A 20,474-nucleotide genomic window follows, 5' to 3' on the forward strand; every position below is an offset into this window, starting at 1 on the left:
AATAAAAAAAAAAAAATAAATAAAAATTTCTATTCTCCTCTTATCACTCTTTCTCTCTCTCTACTTTTTCAGATAACTGCACTTCAGGCACCGCTCCCAAATCACCGAGGCTACAGGAATGGAGGCTACAGGAACCCAGGGGAGCTACCCAGTTTTCTGCATCGAGTGCCATATGTATGACTACCTCCCCTCCGGGAGGCAGGTATACATTTGCAATCGATGTCAGGAACTGGATAGCCTGAAGAAGGAGGTCGGGAGACTGCAGGTTCGAGTACAAGAACTGGAGGGACTGTGCACCCTGGAAGAACAGTGTTGGACAACCGTGGACACCGCCAGAGAGAGCCACATCGCAGAACAAGTTAGGGAGCTCGAGAAATTCATTGAGGAGGCCTGCAAGATGGTAGAGGCACAAGACCACCAACACACCAGGAGGGAACCGGCAGTTGGACGACAGGAATCACCAGACACCATGGAACTAGGACCTTGCGGAGGACCTGGGCAGGCAGAGGAGGAGGAGATCCATCAGAGCCAGGAGAAAGGACTAGCGAACTGCGCAGATGACACAGACCTGAGACCAGGGGCGGAGACACAGCAGAGCCCAGAGGACGGACAAACGGACTACACATATGACACAGATCTGAGACCAGAGAGACAGTTGAAGAAGGGGAGATCGGCTATCGTGGTCGGGGACTCAATCCTGAGAGGAGTAGACAGTCATATAGCTGGAGGGAGAGAGGACAGACTGGTAACATGTCTCCCTGGGGCAAGAACAAAAGACATCATCAGCAATATCGAGAGGATCCTGGAGGGAGCCGAGACGGAGGAGACAGCAGTAGTGATCCACATCGGAACCAACGACATCAGCAGGAGAAACTTCAACAGGACTACACTAACTGACCAGTTCAGGACCCTGGGGAGGAAACTGAGACTAAAGACAAGGAAGATAGCCTTCTCAGAGATCCTGCCAGTACCGAGAGCGGACACAAAGAGACAGAGCGAACTACAATCAATTAACTTTTGGCTGAGGAGATGGTGCGAGGAGGAGGGCTTCCACTTTGTTAGGAACTGGACTACCTTCTTGGGGAAGAACAAGCTCTACAGAAAAGATGGACTGCACCTTTGCACAGCTGGGACGAGGATGCTGGCACGCAACGTCCAGAACGTCATAGACTTGGCTTTAAACTGAGAAGAAGGGGAAAGCCGATAGTCGACCTGACCTCGACACATCGGACATCAGTACCTGACAAAGGTACTGAACTGGGACAGTGTAAAAGAGGACTCGGGTCTGAGGGTGTATGGGTTGAAAAAGGACCTAAAGACGCATTGCAGGGATCGAGGGCACAAATGGACCAGGTAAGCGGCACCAACACAGAACAACAGGAAACAGAGGGGCAAAGTCATTGTGAAAAAGAGCCCAGGACGGAGTGGGAACTAGGAGAGCAGGAGGCGCAGGGGAAACAGGCAGAGGACGTCACACACACACAACAGGAGGAGGACGAAGCTCAGGAGCTGGCAAACCATGAGGGAAACTACAGGAATACCAAAGCACAAGGGAAACAAAAAGAGAGGACTAAAAACTGGGTCTTAAACTGCCTATACACAAATGCTAGGAGCCTGAGGGCCAAAATGGGAGAACTGGAAATCACAGCCAGCAATAAGGACCTAGACATAATTGGAGTCACAGAAACGTGGTGGACCGAGGACAATCAATGGGATGTGGCCATACCAGGGTACAAACTATACAGGAAAGACAGGACACATAAAAAGGGTGGAGGAATAGCGCTGTACATAAAAGACTCCATACCATCAGCCAGGACGGAAACAACAGTACGGGCGGATGGCCTGGAATCACTATGGGTTAAGCTACAGGGAGGAGCAGGAGCAGACATTAAACTGGGTCTGTACTACCGCCCACCTGGACAACCGGAAGAAATCGACCAGGAGATGGAGGCTGAACTGAAGCAGGTATGCAGAAGCGGAAATGTGGTGGTGATGGGGGATTTCAACCATCCTGGGATAGACTGGAGTATTGGGCACTCAAACTGCGCAAAAGAGACAAAATTCATAGAAGTCACGAGAGACTGTTTCATGGAGCAGCTGGTCACGGAACCAACAAGGGGCGATGCCACTCTTGACCTAATCTTCAACGGACTAGGGGGGACAGCAAAGGAGGTGGCGGTATTACCCCCACTAGGTAACAGCGATCACAACATGATCCAGTGCAGGCTTGAAATTGGATCATCAAAGGGGAAAAGAACCACAACGACGGCACTCAACTTCAAAAAAGGAAATTATGATGCCATGAGAAAAATGGTGGGAAAGAAGCTCAAAGGCAACATAGGGAAGAAGGAATCCGTAGAAAAAGCCTGGACCTTATTCAAGGAGACTGTGCACGAAGCACAAAGCATATGCATCCCCAAGTTTAGAAAAGGGTGCAAAAAAAATAGAACAAAAAACCCAGTGTGGATAACAAGTGCAGTGAAGAAGGCGATAAGCGACAAGAAAGCATCGTTCAGAAAATGGAAAAAAGACCAAACAGAGGAGAACCAAAAAGGGCACAAAGAACACCAGAAAGAGTGTCACCGAGTGATTAGAAAAGCAAAAAGAGAATACGAAGAGAGACTGGCAAAGGAAGCAACAAACTTCAAGTCGTTCTTCAGATACGTCAAGGGGAAGCAACCGGCGAGAGAAGAAGTGGGACCATTGGACGATGGAGACAGAAAGGGAGTTGTAAAAGAAGAGAAAGAGATAGCTGACAGGTTAAATGAGTTCTTCACGTCAGTCTTCACGATGGAGAATATAACCACCATTCCAGAACCCGAGGAGATCGTAATAGGAGACCAAGACGATAAGCTGGTCTATTTAGAGGTAAGCCAAGAGGATGTACTCAAGCAGATTGACAGACTAAAGAGTGACAAATCGCCGGGTCCGGATGGCATTCACCCAAGGGTACTCAAGAAACTAAAAGACGTAATAGCGGAGCCACTTCGACAGATATGCAACCTATCCTTAAAAACCGGAGAGATCCCGGAGGATTGGAAAATAGCAAATGTCACGCCCATCTTCAAGAAGGGCGCAAGGGGGGACCCGGGAAACTACAGGCCGGTGAGCCTGACCTCAGTCCCAGGAAAGATGATGGAGGCACTGATTAAAGACAGCATCTGTGAACACATCGAAAAAAATGGGCAGCTAAAACCGAGTCAACATGGCTTCTGTAAGGGTAGGTCATGCCTCACAAACTTATTGTACTTCTTTGAGGGAGTGAACAGCCAGGTGGATAAAGGGGGAATCTATAGACATCATTTACCTTGACTTCCAAAAAGCCTTCGACAAGGTGCCACACGAGAGACTGCTTAAAAAGATATGGAACCACGGGGTACAAGGGGAGGTCCACCGATGGATCAAAAACTGGCTGGCAAACAGGAAGCAGAGGGTTGGCGTAAAGGGACACTACTCAGACTGGAAAGGGGTCACGAGCGGAGTTCCGCAAGGGTCGGTGCTGGGACCGCTCTTGTTCAATATCTACATAAATGATCTAGAGGCGGGAACTAAGTGTGAAGTCATTAAATTTGCAGATGACACCAAACTATACAGCAGGGCTCAAACCAAGGAAGACTGCGAGGATCTCCAAAAGGATCTAACGCAGCTGGAAAAGTGGGCCGAAAAGTGGCAGATGAGCTTCAACGCGGGGAAATGCAAGGTCATGCACGTGGGGAAAAAGAACCCGATGTTCACATACAAAATGGGGGGAACACCACTAGGGGTTAGTAACCTGGAGAGAGACCTGGGAGTGATGGTAGACGCAACCTGAAGGCATCGGCGCAATGCGCCACAGCCTCTAGGAAAGCAAACAGAATGCTGGGTATCATTAAGAAGGGTATTACGACCAGGACGAAGGAAGTCATCATGCCGCTGTATCGTGCAATGGTACGGCCGCATCTGGAGTACTGTGTCCAGTACTGGTCGCCGTACCTCAAGAAAGACATGGCGGTACTTGAGGGAGTACAAAGAAGAGCAACCAAACTGATAAAGGGAATGGAAAATCTCCCATATACCGACAGATTGAAGCAGTTGGGACTTTTCTCCCTGGAGAAGCGAAGACTTAGAGGAGACATGATAGAAACCTTCAAGATCCTGAAGGGCATAGAAAAAATAGACAGGGGCAGATTTTTCAAATTAAGGGGCGCCACAAGTACAAGGGGGCACTCGGAGAAATTGAAAGGGGACAGGTTTAGAACAAACGCTAGGAAGTTCTTTTTCACTCAGAGGGTGGTGGATACATGGAACGTGCTTCCAGAGGCTGTTGTAGACAAGAAAACATTAAATGGTTTCAAAGAAGGTTTGGATAGATTCCTAGAAGAAAAAGGGATTGGGGGGTATAGATAGGTATAGACCATTGCTCAGGCAATGGGCCTGATGGGCCGCCGCGGGTGCGGACCGCTGAGCAGGATGGACCTATGGTCTGCCTCAGCGGAGGCAACTTCTTATGTTCTTATGTCGGGAAAAATCAAGCATTTTCCCATTTGATAAAACATCTGCCTGCTCTCCTAACTGCTAAATGAGAATAATGTACTACTTTAGTATGATTTTAAATTGATCTGCCTAAGAACACAAATTCTTCACATTCAGTCCAAGAATAGGCTATTCACTATTTAATATGTATGATGATATTGCCAAGGGATATCAGACCACCCAGGAACACTCAAAGTTCCTCGGGGGTTCAATTCCTCATGCTTCCCACTATGGCATACATATTATAATTTTTTATTTTGTTTCATTTGCTTTTTGTTCTATTGTGCTTATCATTAATACAGTTCATCCATTTCTATGTCTTTCTGGGTATTTAAAAAGATTCAATAACTTATTTAACTTATTTAATAACTTATTTAATAACTTAGCTTGGCTTTGCAGCATCTAAGTCTTGCATCCCCTTTACCAACGCGTTTTACTCGTTCTTTGTCAAGGCTGGGGAGCTACTAATCTCATTCATTATCTGTACATGCTGTCGGCATCAAAAGATCTGATGTGAATTATTTAATAACTTATTTAATAACTTAGCTTGGCTTTGCAGCTTCTAAGTCTTGCATCCCCTTTACCAACGCGTTTCGCTCGTTCTTTGTCAAGGCTGAGGAGCTACTAATCTCATTCATTATCTGTACATGACATAGAAATGGATTACTGTTTTTTGTATATTTGAAATACTTAATAAACATATTGAACTAAAAAAAAAAAAAAGAAATGGATGAACTATATTAATGATAAGCACAATAGAACAAATAGCAAATGAAACAAAAGAAAAAATTATAATATGTATGCCATAGTGGGAAACATGAGGAATTGAACCCCCGAGGAACTTTGAATGTTCCTGGGTGGTCTAATATCCCTTGGCAATATACATATTAAATAGTGAATAGCCTATTCTTGGACTGAATGTGAAGAATTGTTAATATTGAATAGAAGAGAATTATAAGTTCAGCATAAGAACACGAATACCACTGTTTATATCCACCTTTTGCTACCTTTGCAACATTGTTGGGGAAAAAAACTAGAAGAGCTTGAATGACCAATTTGGCATAAATAAGAAACGTCCAATAATTTGTAATATGGTGTTTCAGTTGCGATGATAATTTTAAAATACCCATTTTCATTACAACATGCTTTTCCAAAGAGTTTTATAACTAAAACATCCTGTTTAGCTGGCAAATGGCAGTTGAAGCAGCGGCGTACCTAGCATATGTGACACCCGGGGCTCATCATTTTTTGACACCCCCCATCTGTATGAATTTTGACAGACACACAATCTGTATGAAAAACATGATTTTTAGTAACAATCTTAAGGTCACACAAGAGTGTACCTAGGAAAAGGCAGCATCTTACATACTGCAGTGAGCAGTACAACATCAATACACCCATTGTAAAACTAAACAAGCCAGACTAGTACAGATCAATCCTGCAGTCAATCCTAACAGAAAACCATGTCTTTTGAACACATAACACAGAAAACACCTTCACCTGGTATGGAGTATGTAATCACAAGCTAACCCCGCCCCCTTTTACAAAACTGTATTGTGGTTTTTAGCCACGGTGGTAACAGCTCAGATTCTCATAAAATTCTGAACATCAGAGCTGTTACCACCACGGCCGGTGCTAAAAAACGTTCTACAGTTTTATAAAAGGGGGGGGGGGATAAAATAGAAATACACAGACAAAGGTTAAACTGAACCACCAAGAAGCTGGACTCTGCATACAATGCAACACCACAGAAACAGCGATGTATCTCCCCTAAAGCAAAAAAATAAATAAATAGAAAATTGTTTTCTACCTCTGTTTTCTCTGGTTTCTGCTTTCCTCATCTTGTCACTCTTTTCCTTTCATCCACTGTCTGTATGCCTCCCCTTGCCATCTCTCCCTTCACCCCCATTGGTCTGGCATCCATTTTCTTCGCTTCCCTCCTCCAATGGTTTGGCATCTCTCTTCTCTCCTTCCTTTCCCTCTCCCACACCACCCTGGTCTGGCATTTCACTCTCTCCTCTCCCTTCTTCCCATCAGCATCTGCCCCCTTTCTTTTCCTCCAACTCAATTTCCTCCAGTATCCTTCCCCCTTATGTCTCTCTCCTTTCCCTTCATACCAATTCCATCAGCATCTGCCCCTTTCTCTCCCACCTCAACCCTTCCATGCCACCCTGACCCTTTTCTCTCCCTCCACCACCCTTCCATACTATCCTGCCCCTTTCTCTCCTTCTACCACCCTGACCCCCTTTCTGTCCCTCCACCACCCTCCCATACCACCCTGACACCTTTCTCTCCTTCCACCACCCTTCTATACCACCCTGCCCCTTTGCCTCCCTCCACCCCACATCCAATTCCAGCAGCATTTCCCCCCTCCCTCTACCCAAGTCAAGAAGCACCTTTCCCTCTACGTTCCTCCCTCCCTCCTCTAACCCAAGTCCAGCAGCACCTGTCCTTCCCCCCTTCCACACATCCAGCAGCAACTTTCCTCTCCTCTCCCTCCCTCCCCTGAACTGGGCAGCACTTTACGTACCTTCCTCCCCCTCAGTCCAACAGCACCTCTATTTTTCTATCCTCCTTCATGTAATATGTCCTTACTTTCTGTGATCATTACAAGTGGTGGCAGCAGCAACAGCACAGTAGTGATTCATTCATATAGCTTCAGAGCCTTTTCTAGGCTGTGCTCCACCTCTGTGGAAACAGGCAGTTACATTGAAGGAGGTGGAGTGCGACCTAGCGAAGGTCCTTAGGCTGCTCAATTGAATCGTTGTGCTGCTACTGCCACTTGCAGCAAACAAAAATAACGAGGACAAAATAGAGCGATATATCGTCATAAATATAATGTTAACTCACAGTCCCAAAATTTCACACCATATTTAACTTTCCATGGACACCAAAAAGATACTCCCAACAGGAAATCTATAACTGCTGCTTCAGCAGAAGATTTGAAGAGTAATGAAATTCCTGGCTCATGAAATTCCAAATTGCGACAACACTTCAAAACACTCACATTTTATACTGAAAAGTGCACTGAGTCTTCACTGGCAGCGAGCAGGGTCTCCTACCCACTGCTCATGCCAGCCCCAGCCCTCCCTTTGATATCGCTTCCAGTTTGTGAGACCAGGAAGGGACATAAGAGGATAGGCTCAGCCAGTGTGAGCAGCAGGTAATAGCCCTGCTCACTGCCGGTGAAGAAAAGACTTGAGGAAGTGCCAAGGGGCAAGGGAAGAGTGCATCTAAGAGACTCCGCCCCCAACAACAGGGGTGAGGGGGAGTTGCCGGGTGCCTCAACCCTAGCGCAAGCTTCCCTCTCTGCGCCATTTCTTGTACCAAAGGGTTTTTGTTTAAAATTGTATCCACATTTCATTCTAGTAAGGGTTCCAGTTGCTCTCCAAAACCTTTATAACATTTCTGATCTGTCTTAATTCTTGTTTTGTTTCAGTGACTGAAAGTCAAGGGGAAACCAGCTACCTGCTGAATGCAAGTGGGGATTCTTGTTTGTTGAATCTTGAGAACGGTAAGGATCTGGTGTGTATGCAGACTAGTATGTCACAATAGTAAAAATATCGGTTCATAGTCAGTTCATGAGACACCAGTGCGCCGACAATCCAGTGCTGACAATTTGGCGCAAAAAAGAAGCGTGCCACGGAAAAACTTATTTTTAAAGAGCTCTGACGGGGGGTGTTTGGTAGGAACTCCCCCCCCACTTTACTGCATAGTGTTCGCACTGCTGTTGGGGGGATTTGGGGGGTTGGAACCCTCCATTATAGAGAAAACGGACGCATGCGTCTGTGGGCGGAAGCTTCTCTGACGCAACTTTCGTTTTCGTCAGAGGAGAAGCTTCTGCCCACAGATGCATGTGACTGCCCGTAGGCTTCGGCAGCTTTTAACAATTTACTCTAAACTTAAAACGCGCCACGAAGGTAAGGGGGAGGGAGATACTCGGACTGCGCGAGGGGTGCCGAAGGGCAGTGAGGTGGTGAGAGGGAAGGATGGTGGTGGAAAAGAAAGGAAGAGATATTGAAGGGGGGTGAAGAGGAACAAACGCTGAAAGGAAATGGGGAACAGAGAGTGGGGAGAAGATGCCGAAGGGAAATGAGAAGACAGAGTGGGGAGAAGATGCTGAAAGGAAATGGGGAACAGAGAGTGGGGAGAAGACGCTGGAAGGGAAGAAGATGGGTACCATACCAGTTGGGGGATGGGACAGGCAAAGTAACAGAGCAAATGGAAGATGCAGAGAGAAGACAGACAGTGGATGGAAGGAATTGAATGAGAAGATGAGGAAAGCAGAAACCAGAAAACAAAGGTAGAAAAAAATTTCTATTTCTTTTTTTTTTGTTTTGGTTTTTTTTTGTTTTAGGATAAAGTAGTATATTAGTTGTGTTGATAAAAATTTATAAACAAAGCCCTGCCAGCTGAACATCTTTCAGCAGCCAGAACTTTGATTTATAAGGAAGGAATAAGCTAAATATTGCAGTACTGAGGCTTGTATGGATGCTTCAGGGATAGTAGTCGCGGGGACGGGAAAGGGACAGTGGTTGCAGGGATGAGGCAGTGACAGAGACGGTGGTCGTGGTGACGGGGACAAATTTTTTTCCCTGTGTCATTCTCTACTGCAAGCTCTATCCTCATCTGCACAAGGGACCTTAAGCAACCTTAGGCCTTAGGCCCCTCCTCAGCGCATTCCACGATGCACTGGGAAGGGGAAGGCCTGCCATTTTGTAAGAGGTGGGCCTGCCAGTCGGAGCAGGCTAGGTGTCCCTCCAACGAACTTCCTCAATAAGGTAGAGAGGGGCGGGGGCATCTTCGGGGGCGCGGGGGGCTTGGGTGATGGCGGGAGGGAGTGAGCATTCCTCCTGCTACAGGGGGGGGGGTAGAGTCGGGAGATTGTGCAAGCGTAGCAGGAGAGAGTGGTCATCTCTTCCGATGCCAAGAGTGGGTGTCCAAAGGTTGAGTGAGCACAGCAGAAGAAAGTGGGCATCTCTCCTGCCAATCTTCACTTTTGGGTTTGTTTGGTTTTTATTTTAATTTGCATGGGGGTTCTGAGCTGTCAGTCCTTACTTTCCTGTCAGTGCCTGAGCATCAGTGCCCAGGCACTGATCAGAAAGTATGGCTACAACAGCTCAGACTTGTCGGCAAATTTTGGTCACAAATGTGGCACAACGAGGTTAGGGAATCACTCAATTATAGAGAATCGCTGGGAGTGCTCATCTCACTGTACTACATTTGCATGGCAGTATCAGAGACTGCTAGAAAACTCAGAAAAGACCATTGTGAGCCATTTTGATAATCCGCCACTAAAATACATTATATATAAGTGAAACATAAAAGTATTCCAGTGACAGTCTTACAGGAGGAGGGAGGAATGGGCAAGATGAGAAACAGATAGGGCTGAGTAGATGAGAAACAGAGAATAAGAAGGTGACAAAGCAGTAAAATTTCATGGTTAGTAATATGATAGAAAACCAAGGCAAAACTTTGTTGAGTTCTGTCTGGTGAGTGTCAAAATATTTTCTCATTTTGATTTCAAAAATCTTACATTATAGATCAGGGGTGTCCAACCTGCGGCCCAAGGGCCGCATGCGGTCCCGTGAAGTACTTTGTGCGGCACCGGTCGAGGGCGATGCAGTGTTTTCCTCTGCTGCCCCTGGGTGTTTACCGTCTTGCCGGCTCTCTCCTCTGTCTTGCTGCAGCGTTTGTGCATCCCCAAAAACATTTTTTGGAGCCAATGCGGGCCAGGGAAACCAAAAGGTTGGACACCCCTGTTCTAGATGGTCTTAAAATTTCCTTTTCGTATTCTCACTATAAAATCATTGATGTAGTGTTCTGGTTTTCTGAAGTGTTGTCCCACAGAGGTGATATCCTGGTTGACATTGAAATTTTTAATAAGATATCTGTGTAAATTAATCCTAGTCTTTAGCATCTGGTTTGTTTCTCCAATGTAGCACCCTTCTTTACACTTTTTGCATTGATTGATATATACCACATTAGAAGATGAGCATGTGAAAACCAAATTGGCTTTGCAATATGGACCAGACATGTTAGCTAAGCAAAAGCCAGGAATAGTGTACACTCAGCAAATTTTTACTCAGTGTTATGCATTGGGGAAAAAAAAGAAAGCTAATATCTAACATCCACACCACTTGTCTTCCCTAGTTCCAAAAGATATGCTTCTTGATTCCTTGGAAGGAGGAGACTTTGAGAGTGAATTTTCTTTCTTGAACCTGATGAGCAATAATCCTATTGGATCTGGAAAGTCTGACCAAGAGTATCAGAATGTGTTTGGGACAAGTGCTGTCAATTCCAGTTCACAGGAGCCCACTTTGTGGACAGGCCAAGCAGCAACCTCTGGATTTCTACCATCACAGCTGTTGGATCTTGGGCTTCATACCACTGGAGGCTTCAGGAGTGAGTGCCTGAGTGAACTCCTTCAAAAAGGCGGTAAATACATCCTAATAAATAAAAATATTTTGTTGAAACTAAAGGCTTTTAAAAAATCTGTATGCAGGAAAAATGTAATTAATAACATGGTGAACTCTCCTAATAATATCTTTATTCAAAGATAAAGCTTTAGTTCTAATTCATTTCATAGCTACACTATTCATTCATTCAATTTTTTTAGCCTGTCATCCCAAAAGAGCCCAGAACAGGTTACAAGTTTACATATATAATAACAGTTGGCTATAAGAAGAGTCCGGGGAGTGAATTCTAGAAGTATGTAGTGAAAGAAAAATTTTATTTTATTTATTCAGTTTTCTATACTGTTCTGCCAGGAGAAATCAGAACGGTTTACATGAATTTATTCAGGTACTCGAGCATTTTTCCCTGTCTGTCCTGGCTGACTCACAATCTAGCTAATGGCGTAGAAACATCTAATAGTGACAGTAGAGTGAATACAGAATTCTTGGAGTAATAGTACAGTTTCATACACAGGACAAATCTGATATAGGTGTTTGGGATATTTACAGTAGTGTGACATTTTTAACAATTATTCACATAAACTAAACATAGATATTAGGACTATTTACAGTATATGTCAGTTTTGGCAATTTCTCACAATCTGGAGAGTCTGGATTAGCATTGGATTAGGGATAGGGGGAGTCTTTAAGGATGGTTCTAAATAAAAAGATGGATTTTTATCCACCTTCCTGAAGTTGAGTATTACTTCTAGTGATCTGATAGTATGTGGGATTCCATTCCATAGTCTGGGCATGAAGTGAGAGTAAATGTACTTGCGGGCGTTTTCTAGTTGGAGAGTTTTTGCTGGTGGAGTGGAAAGTCTTCTTTCGCCTTGTGAACTTAGAGGCCGATTAGAGGTATATGTTGATAGTTTTCCTGACATGTAGGCTGGTACTTTATTATCAAAGAATTTGAAGGCCAGCATTAGGGCCTTAAAGATACAGTGGTTTCAAATGGGTAGCCAGTGTACAGCGGCCAGTGCTGGAGTGATGGGATTGCAGATGTTCAGATTTTTGAGTAGGCGAACTGCTCCATTTTGCTCATGTTGTAATCGTAGTAGGTTCCTTGATGACAGCCCTACGAATAATGAGTTGCAATAGTTCATTCGGGATAGGACAAAGGCATAAAGTAGTTGTATAAATTCTGCTTTGGAGAAATACATTTAAATTTTTTGTAATTGGTGTAGGTAGTAAAACAAAGTTGATACTACCTGGGAGACATGACTCGTAAGAGACAGATCAGAGTGGGAGATGTGACTCATAGGAGATAGATCAGAGTCAAGTATAACTCCAAAGCTGCATACTTGGTCCTTAGTTATAAGGGTTGTATTCACCCAGAAGAGAGAAGGATGAGGGTGGGGGCAGCTTTTCTTGTAAATCCACAAGTTCAAATTCTGTTTTGGATGTATTTAACTGTAATTTGTTTAAGGTCATCCAATCTTTGATTTCAGATAGGCAGCTTAGTAGTTTTATGGTTTGAGCATTTCGGTTCTTTCCCAGTGACAAGTAAAGTTAGAAACATAGAAAAGTGACGGCAGAAAAGGGCCAAGGCCCATCAAGTCTTCCCACTCTATTGACCCTCCCTCCTAGCTACCCTTTGAGATATCGTGCTCTGATGACCCATCCCCTTAACTCTACCCTCCTAGAGATCCGACCTGGGCATCCCATCTGTTTTTAAAATCTGACACGCTGCTGGCCTCGATCACCTGCACTGGAAGCTCATTCCAATTGTCAACCACTCTTTCGGTGAAGAAATACTTCCTGGTGTCGCCATGAAACTTCCCGCCCCTGATTTTTAGCGGATGCCCTTTTGTGGTCGAGGGTCCCCTAAGAGAGAATATATCCTCTTCCACCTCAATACAACCAGTGATATACTTAAATGTCTCAATCATGTCTCCCTTCTCCCTACGTTCTTCGAGAGAGTATAGTCGCAATTTGTTCAGCCTTTCTCCGTACGAGAGATCCTTGAGCCCGGAGACCATCCTGGTGGCCATTCGCTGAACTGACTCAACTCTCAGTACATCTTTACGGTAATGTGGTCTCCAGAATTGCACACAGTTGGATATCATCTGCAAAAGAGTGGACTTTAATATTATAGTTTGAAGCGATGTCGAATACCAGTCTCATGTACAAGTTAAAAAAGTAGTGGCAATAATAATTGAGATATGCCATATTTACGTAGCTTGGGTTGCGACATGTCTGATCCTAGTAACACACTTTTGTCTAGGAGGGAGGAGAACCATGGGTACAAATGCAGTGTCATGGATACAAATGTTAGCTAACATGGATAAGAGAAGAGTGTGATCAATGGTTTTGAAGGCAGCATTTCTATCTAGGAGAACAAATTATACGTCTTCTCCTTTGTCCAAGAATTTCTAACAGTCGTTGATAATGTCTTTTTTTTTTTTTTCCAATTCTTTATGTGTTTTAAAAACAATCACAAAGTGCAATAAATTCACAATTAATTAGTACAATAAACAGCACTCAGTACAATCAAATAACAAGAAAAGGACATATCACACACAAACCCTCCCAACCACGCACCCTTCCTGGACCTGTAAAACATACATTCAGAAATCAAAGGGTAATATTAATAATCAATTCTTACAAACTTTTGTTAATGGATCCCAAACCTCTTTGAATTTATTATAGTGACCCAATTGTAACGATACCATACGTTCAAACTTATAAACTTGACATAAGGTTTCCCACCAAAAATTATAATTTATCCTATCCCAATTTTTCCAGTTTTTCGCAATTAGCTGCATACCAACTCCTGTCATGATGAGAAGTAATCTATTCTTTTTTGTATCAAAGGGACTCTTGGGTATTAAAAGAGTTCCAAAAAACACTATGTCATATGACAATGACAGTGAAGCTTCCAAGATCAGTCACCATTCCTCCTCCCTCAATCAATCTCAGACCCTTTATTTCATCTCACAGAACAAATGTCTTTTCAGCACTTTCTTAAAGTTCTATAGATTCTGCTGTTGACAAATATATTCTGGAAGGTTGTTCCATTCCCTGGGGCTGATGCAAATGGAAAACACTATTCCTGGATGATGATAGCCTCAAATCCTGCACAGATAAGACAGACAGATCAAAATGATCAGTTGACTGAAGCAATCGAGACGACTCACATGCACATGCCAAGATACCCCAGACCAGGTGTTTATGAACCAACTTCTGTAGGCACATGAAGACAGTAGCTTATAATGTATCCTGTCCCTTACCTTCAGCCAGTACAGCCTTATAAAGAATTCCATCACATGCTCAATTCTTCCCAATTTAAGCAGAGATTGTACCACTGAATTCTGGGCCACCTGTAGTGCACACAAAACTGACTCTGGTACTCCCAAGAACACCAGACTACAATAATCAAAAACAGATAATACCATCGACTGCAACACTATCCTAAATAAAGGAGCTGCCAGATAAGGCCTAAGTCCATTCACTAGCCAAAGATGTAAATACACCTTTTGAACTACTGCTAGCACCTGCCCTCTCAGGGTAAGTCCTGATGCAGTGTTCCCTCTAAGGTGAGCGCATGAGCGATCGCTCACTATTTTCAGTGGTGTCGCTCATACGCTTTCTCCTGTCGCTCACTCGAGGGCGGGCGGAGGTGAGAGGAAGCAGCGGCGGCCTGTATTTTAAAGTTGAAAGATGCAGCAGCGGCTCCTCTCAAGATCCCCGACTGCATCGGACTTCTGACGCAGGTGGGGATTCATGAGAGGAGCCGATGCCATGTCTTCAGTGTCGTACCAAGGGCGGGGGGGGGGGGCGGACCGCCCCGGTTGTGCACCCGCCCTAAGGCTGCAGTCGAAGGGGAAGTTCGGGCCAGCCAATCGTTGCCTGGCTGGGCGGAACTTCCTCTCCGACGGCAGAATTGACGTCGGGGGATTGCTGGTCGGCCTGGTGGGAAGTAGAGAGAGCTTGGGGCAGCCACGGCGGTGGCTTTGGGACCTGTTTCCCCCGATGGTGGCAGCAATAGCTTTGTGGAGGGTAGGGAGAAAGAAAGGGGGCAGGCAGGGAGACAGAAGGGAAACAGAAAAAAAGAAAGGGGGCATCAAGAGAGAAAAAAGAAAGAAAGGGCAGGGAGAGAGGAAGAAAAAGTTGGGGGAGGGAATGAGGTCTGGAGGAGAGGAAGTATACTAGCTGAAAGAAAGGAAGAAAGATTGGATGCACAGTCAGGAGATGAAAGTGCAACCAGAGACTCATGAAAGGTAGGAAAAATTATTTTATTTTAAATTTAGTGATCAAAATGTGTCTGAATTTATATATTTTGTCTATATTTTGCACTATGGCCCCCTTTTACTAAACCACAATAGTGTTTTTTAGCGCAGGGAGCCTATGAGCGTCGAGAGCAGCGCTGGGCATTTAGCGCAATTCCCTGCGCTAAAAACTGCTATTGTGGTTTAATAAAAAGGGAGGGGGGTATATTTGTCTATTTTTGTATGGTTGTTACTGAGGTGACAATGCATAGAGTCATCTGCCTTGATCTCTTTGAAACAAACCCAGAATAGGAATAATAATTAACTTTTTCTCAGCGTACAGTGTTCTTTGTGTTTTTTAATTTTATTGTTGGTAGATCATTTTGACTTGGTCATTTTAAAGTAGCTCGCAAGCCCAAAACGTTTGGGCACCCCTGAGCTAGAGCATTGAAGCTGTGTATTTCTATTTTATCCCCCCTTTTACAAAACTGTGGAGCGTTTTTTAGTGCCAGCCGTGGTGGTAGCAGCGCTGATGCTCAGAATTCTATGAGCGTCAGAGCTGTTACCACCGTGGCTAAAATCCAAACTACAGTTTTGTAAAAGGGGGAGGGGTTAGTTTGTGATGACATATTCCATACTAGGCGAAGGTGTTTTCTGTGTTCCTTGTGTTCGAAAGATATAGTTTTCTGTTAGGATTGACGGTGTAGGATTGATCTGTGCTGGTCTGGCTTGTTTAGTTTTACAATGGGTGTATTGATGTACTGCTCACTGCAATATGTAAGATGCTGCCTTTTCCTAGGTACTCATGTGTGACGTGTGGCTTGTTACTAAAAATCATGTTTTTCGTACAGAGGGGGGGGGGTGCCAAAAAATGATGGGCCCCGGGTGTTACATATGCTAGGTACGCCACTGTATGTAAAGATACCAGAAAGCTGGCAAAGCAAAAACTTTAAGTAAATTGTTATTCTTCTAAGTTTTGAGTATTTAACCCTCCCACAATCTCATGGGCACTCATTTCAAGTTTCAAGTTTATTGATATTTTGATTTAAACGCAATATCAAATATTTTCAATGCATATAACAAAAATAAATTTGGGGAAATAAATAAAACCATTTGAACAATAAACATACAAACATATCCATAGATGATTAAAAATATATAAGGAGTACAAGGATAAACTACATTTGTTTAAAAATGCGTCCTCCGTGCCTGCTCATAAATTTGTGGAGTATGTAACTTGTCGCTCATGCATATTTTTTTTTGCACACACCTCATCAATCCTTAGAGGGAACATTGGTCCTGAGTCCACAAGCATGCCAAGATATGTCACCTCCCGTCTCACCAACACTCTCTCCTCCAGTAACTCAACTGCCTCTGGGACATTAGCGCCCAGAGTTCTTGCAACATACAACACTTGCATCTTCTGAATACTTAGCTTCAACCTATTGTGGTCCATCCAGTGTTTTATCTCTACCACTACCGACTGTAAGCATGACGATGCCCCATCAAAATTTCCATCAACGGGGGAAAAAAATTGGATATCATCAACGTACAGTCAGTAGGATACACCGAGGTCCAAAAGCAGTTTACATAATGGCACAAGATAGAGATTAAATAAGGCCGCAGAAAGAGCTGATAACTGGGGCACCCCTATCTTAACCTCCCTATGACTCGACTGTATTCCTCCCATTAGAACTTCCTGCTGTCACCCCCCTCAAAAAAGACTCGAACCAGGCCACAACTGATCCACGAATCCCACATCCCATCAATCTATTTAACAATATCGCATGATCCACACTGCTGAGATAACGAGAAACACCACCAAGAATTGTTTTCCCTCATCCAAATCCACTCTCAGTTCATCAAGCATAGACACCAACAAAGTCTCTGTACTATGGTATTTTCTGAAAGTGTATTGATGGTCATCCAAGATATTATGATACTGCAAAAACTGATGAAGTTGGGAATAAACCACCTTTTCCATTATTTTCGCCACTATCGGTAATGACGCTACTGGGTGGAAATTGCTCAACTCTCGGGACCCTACTTTTTTGTCCTTCATCGTCGAAATCTTCAATGAATCTGGAAATTCACCCTTTTTCAAAATTACATTGATGACCTTTGTAAGTACTCGAACCACCTGTCCCGCCAATTGGTAGATGGACAGTGCTTTTTGGTCGTCCACAAGTTCTTATATTTGTAGGACTACTTTTTCCAGGACCTTTGATAAGAACGGGAGATTCGATACTGGTCTAAAATTGCTCGGTTGATCAGGGTCTGAGTTAGGTCAAACCACAGGCCGTTTCCAACTCATAGGAACCATTCTAGATCAAAAGGATTTATTGTTTAAAGAAAGAATTGATTGTAGGAAGGTTTCTTTAACTGCTATCAGTAGGTTGGTTGGGTAGGGGGTCTATGGTTGAGCCTGAGGGGGCATAGTGAGTCTACTATCTTCCTCAGGTCACTAAGGGAGTCTGATTTAAAATGGTTGAGGGTACCAGTTCCTGATGTAGTACTCTATGTCATGTTGATTGAAGTGATTGTGACAGTTTGAGCTCCATATTGTGACCAGACAGGCTCCACGCCTGCCGTAGTCCCTGTTAAAGCTGGCAGGAAGGGTGAGAGGAAGCCCAAAAAGGGGGTCCCAAAGCTACCTCACAGTACCAGACAGACCAGCTGGATAAATTTGCAGACCCAGTCACTACACTCCTGTCAACAGTACTAAAATTGTAGGTTTTAAACCTGGTGCTGGTTATAGCAAGCTATGTAATTTCCCTAGCGTCCATCGGGGAAACCCAAGGGAGCCCCAGGTGAGAGAAGGCTCAGTTAGGACAGGGCGTGGCACTCACACTGAAAAGCCTACGGATTTCTCTACACTGTTAGGATAGGGAAGATAAAGTATAGGTCTCTCCCCAAGGAAGAGATTTCAGGCTCAAGTGAGGGTAATGCCTTAGACTTGATGGAAGTGGAGGAATAACATAATACAACATCATACTTATAAACCGTCTAACTGTAAGTTCAATGCGTTGAACAAAAGATTAAAAATAACATAACCTAAAGATGATTTGGATTAGTTCACCAAGTATTTTGAGAATCTCGGTCCACACCAGAGTTTGCAGCACCAGTCCAGGAGGAGCCGATAGAGCATCAGAGAGAACTGGCTTCAGAGGAATTGGACTGTAAACTTGCTTTGGCCTACTACATCAATCGGACAAAGCCTCATAGAACATCTCCCCAATTCTTCATATCTTTTGATCCTAATAAGTTGGGTCATCCTGTAACCACAATTTCCAACTGGTTGGCTGCCTGTATCTCATTCTGCTATACTCAGACCGGACTACCTCTGGAGAGTCGTGTCACTGCTCATAAAGTCCATCCTATGGCAGCTTCTGTAGCTTTCCTCAGATCTACTCCTATTGATGAAATCTGCAAAGCTGCCAACTGGTCCTCAGTTCATACCTTCATTTCACATTACAGTCTGGAAATTTTTTCCAGACAGGATGGGCACTTCGGCCAGTCAGTTTTGCAAAATTTATTTTCTTAAAGGCCAACTTTCCCCCCATCCCATTCTAGTTAGCTTGGAAGTCACCCATGTGTGAGAATATGCTGCCTGCTTGTCCTGGGATAAAGCAAAGTTACTTACTGTAACAGGTGTTATCCAGGGACAGCAGGCAGATATTCTCACAACCCACCCACCTCACCTGGTTGGCTTCTTAGCTGGCTTATCTTAACTGAGGGACCGTGCGCCTACGTTGGGTGGGAAGGCACTCGCGGATGCGCGGTGTGGGCTAATCACAAACTTTCTAAGCTTAAATTTGCGATTCACTTTTCAAGTGTCTGTACTGGGACTCCGTCAGTGACGTCACCCATATGTGAGAATATCTGCCTGCTGTCCCTGGATAACACCTGTTACAGTAAGTAACTGTGCTTTCTCGTCATGCCATTTTGGCCATGGCAGATCTGGTTCTCTCTGTTTCTGAAATGCTTTCTGACTCATTGCTCAGAATGTGAGGTCCATGGCTTAGATATTGAGAGGCAAGAACTTGCTGGAGGGTGTGTCTCAGGCTTTGCTTGCTTCCAAGAGAGGTTCCACTGGATCATCTGGTGTGAGGACAAGGTCCTAGATCCCTTTTTACTTCTTATACCAAAACTGCTTAAATATCTTATACACCTGTCAGAAGGGTTTACCTCAGTGCAACTAGAGCTTATCATTGTGTAGAGGGTAAGCCCATCTCTGCTCATTTCATGAGTGACTTGCTTCTATTGAAGCCTCCCATCACCTAACCCCCACACCTCATAGGATCTCAACATTGTCATTTGGATGATGAATGGCACAGAATATGTGGGTAGAGTGGGGGCTACCATCTCTATCCAGGTAGTGGCAGTATCTAAACTATTATTTGGATAAAGTTTAGACAGCAATTTTTCAAACACACCTTTATTTGAATAGTTATTCAAATCACTATCTAGATATTGCCAAATGGCAGTGCTTAATATCCAAGTTCTATTTAATTACCGCTACTGCTATTTAAAAAAAAAAAAAAACCCCAAATAAACACTGACTGCACTGGTAGAATATTGACTTGATACTGTGCACAATTATAAGAAATAGTACAGCTTGACTGGATCATAACTTTATGCGGCCTTTCTGATGTTAATACTGTCTCTTTCCAGGCTGGACCCAAGCACACACTTGCTCAGAATCTGTACTTTCTGCATCTCAATCCCAGGCTGTCTCTCAACCAGCCTTGCCTCTGAATTTACCAAAGATGCCATCCCATGGTGAGTTGTTAACCAACCAAAAACAAGAAAAAAACTGTGGAAATTATGTTCTTGATCTCAAAGTTTTAATGACAAATGTTCTTCACAAATAAAAGCAATGCAGTAAAATCAATCCATTTAACACACAGCAAAAATTAATGGTGTGGACCCGACACGGTCCATGTTTCGGTAATGAACAAACCTCTCCAAGGTATAGAGAACGAGAGGGCACTCTCTAAAGTTAAAAGGGGATAGATTCCGTACAAACGTAAGGAAGTTCTTCTTCACCCAGAGAGTGGTGGAAAACTGGAACGCTCTTCCGGAGTCTGTTGTAGGGGAAAACACCCTCCAGGGATTCAAGACAAAGTTAGACAAGTTCCTGCTGAACCAGAACGTATGCAGGTAAGGCTAGACTCAGGGCACTGGTATTTGACCTAAGGGCCGCCACGAGAGCGGACTGCTGGGCACGATGAACCACTGGTCTGACCCAGCAGTGGCAATTCTTATGTTCTCTTCTGGGGTCCTATAAAGATAT

General features: G+C 44.1%; 1 protein-coding gene across 4 annotated transcripts in view; it reads left to right on the top strand.

Annotated features, from left to right (window-relative positions):
• ICA1L (islet cell autoantigen 1 like) overlaps positions 1-20,474 on the top strand; it is a 99,615-nt gene that overhangs the window by 53,970 nt on the left and 25,171 nt on the right. For all 4 annotated transcript variants that reach the window (XM_033945788.1, XM_033945789.1, XM_033945790.1 and 1 more), the window contains 3 exons: positions 7,952-8,026; positions 10,666-10,950; positions 19,853-19,960. In XM_033945788.1, coding sequence (XP_033801679.1) covers positions 7,952-8,026; positions 10,666-10,950; positions 19,853-19,960 — 468 coding nt within the window. The remainder of the gene's footprint in view (positions 1-7,951; positions 8,027-10,665; positions 10,951-19,852; positions 19,961-20,474) is intronic.

Source organism: Geotrypetes seraphini, chromosome 5 (genome assembly GCF_902459505.1).
Source record: "Geotrypetes seraphini chromosome 5, aGeoSer1.1, whole genome shotgun sequence".
In the NCBI taxonomy this organism is placed as follows: domain Eukaryota; kingdom Metazoa; phylum Chordata; class Amphibia; order Gymnophiona; family Dermophiidae; genus Geotrypetes; species Geotrypetes seraphini.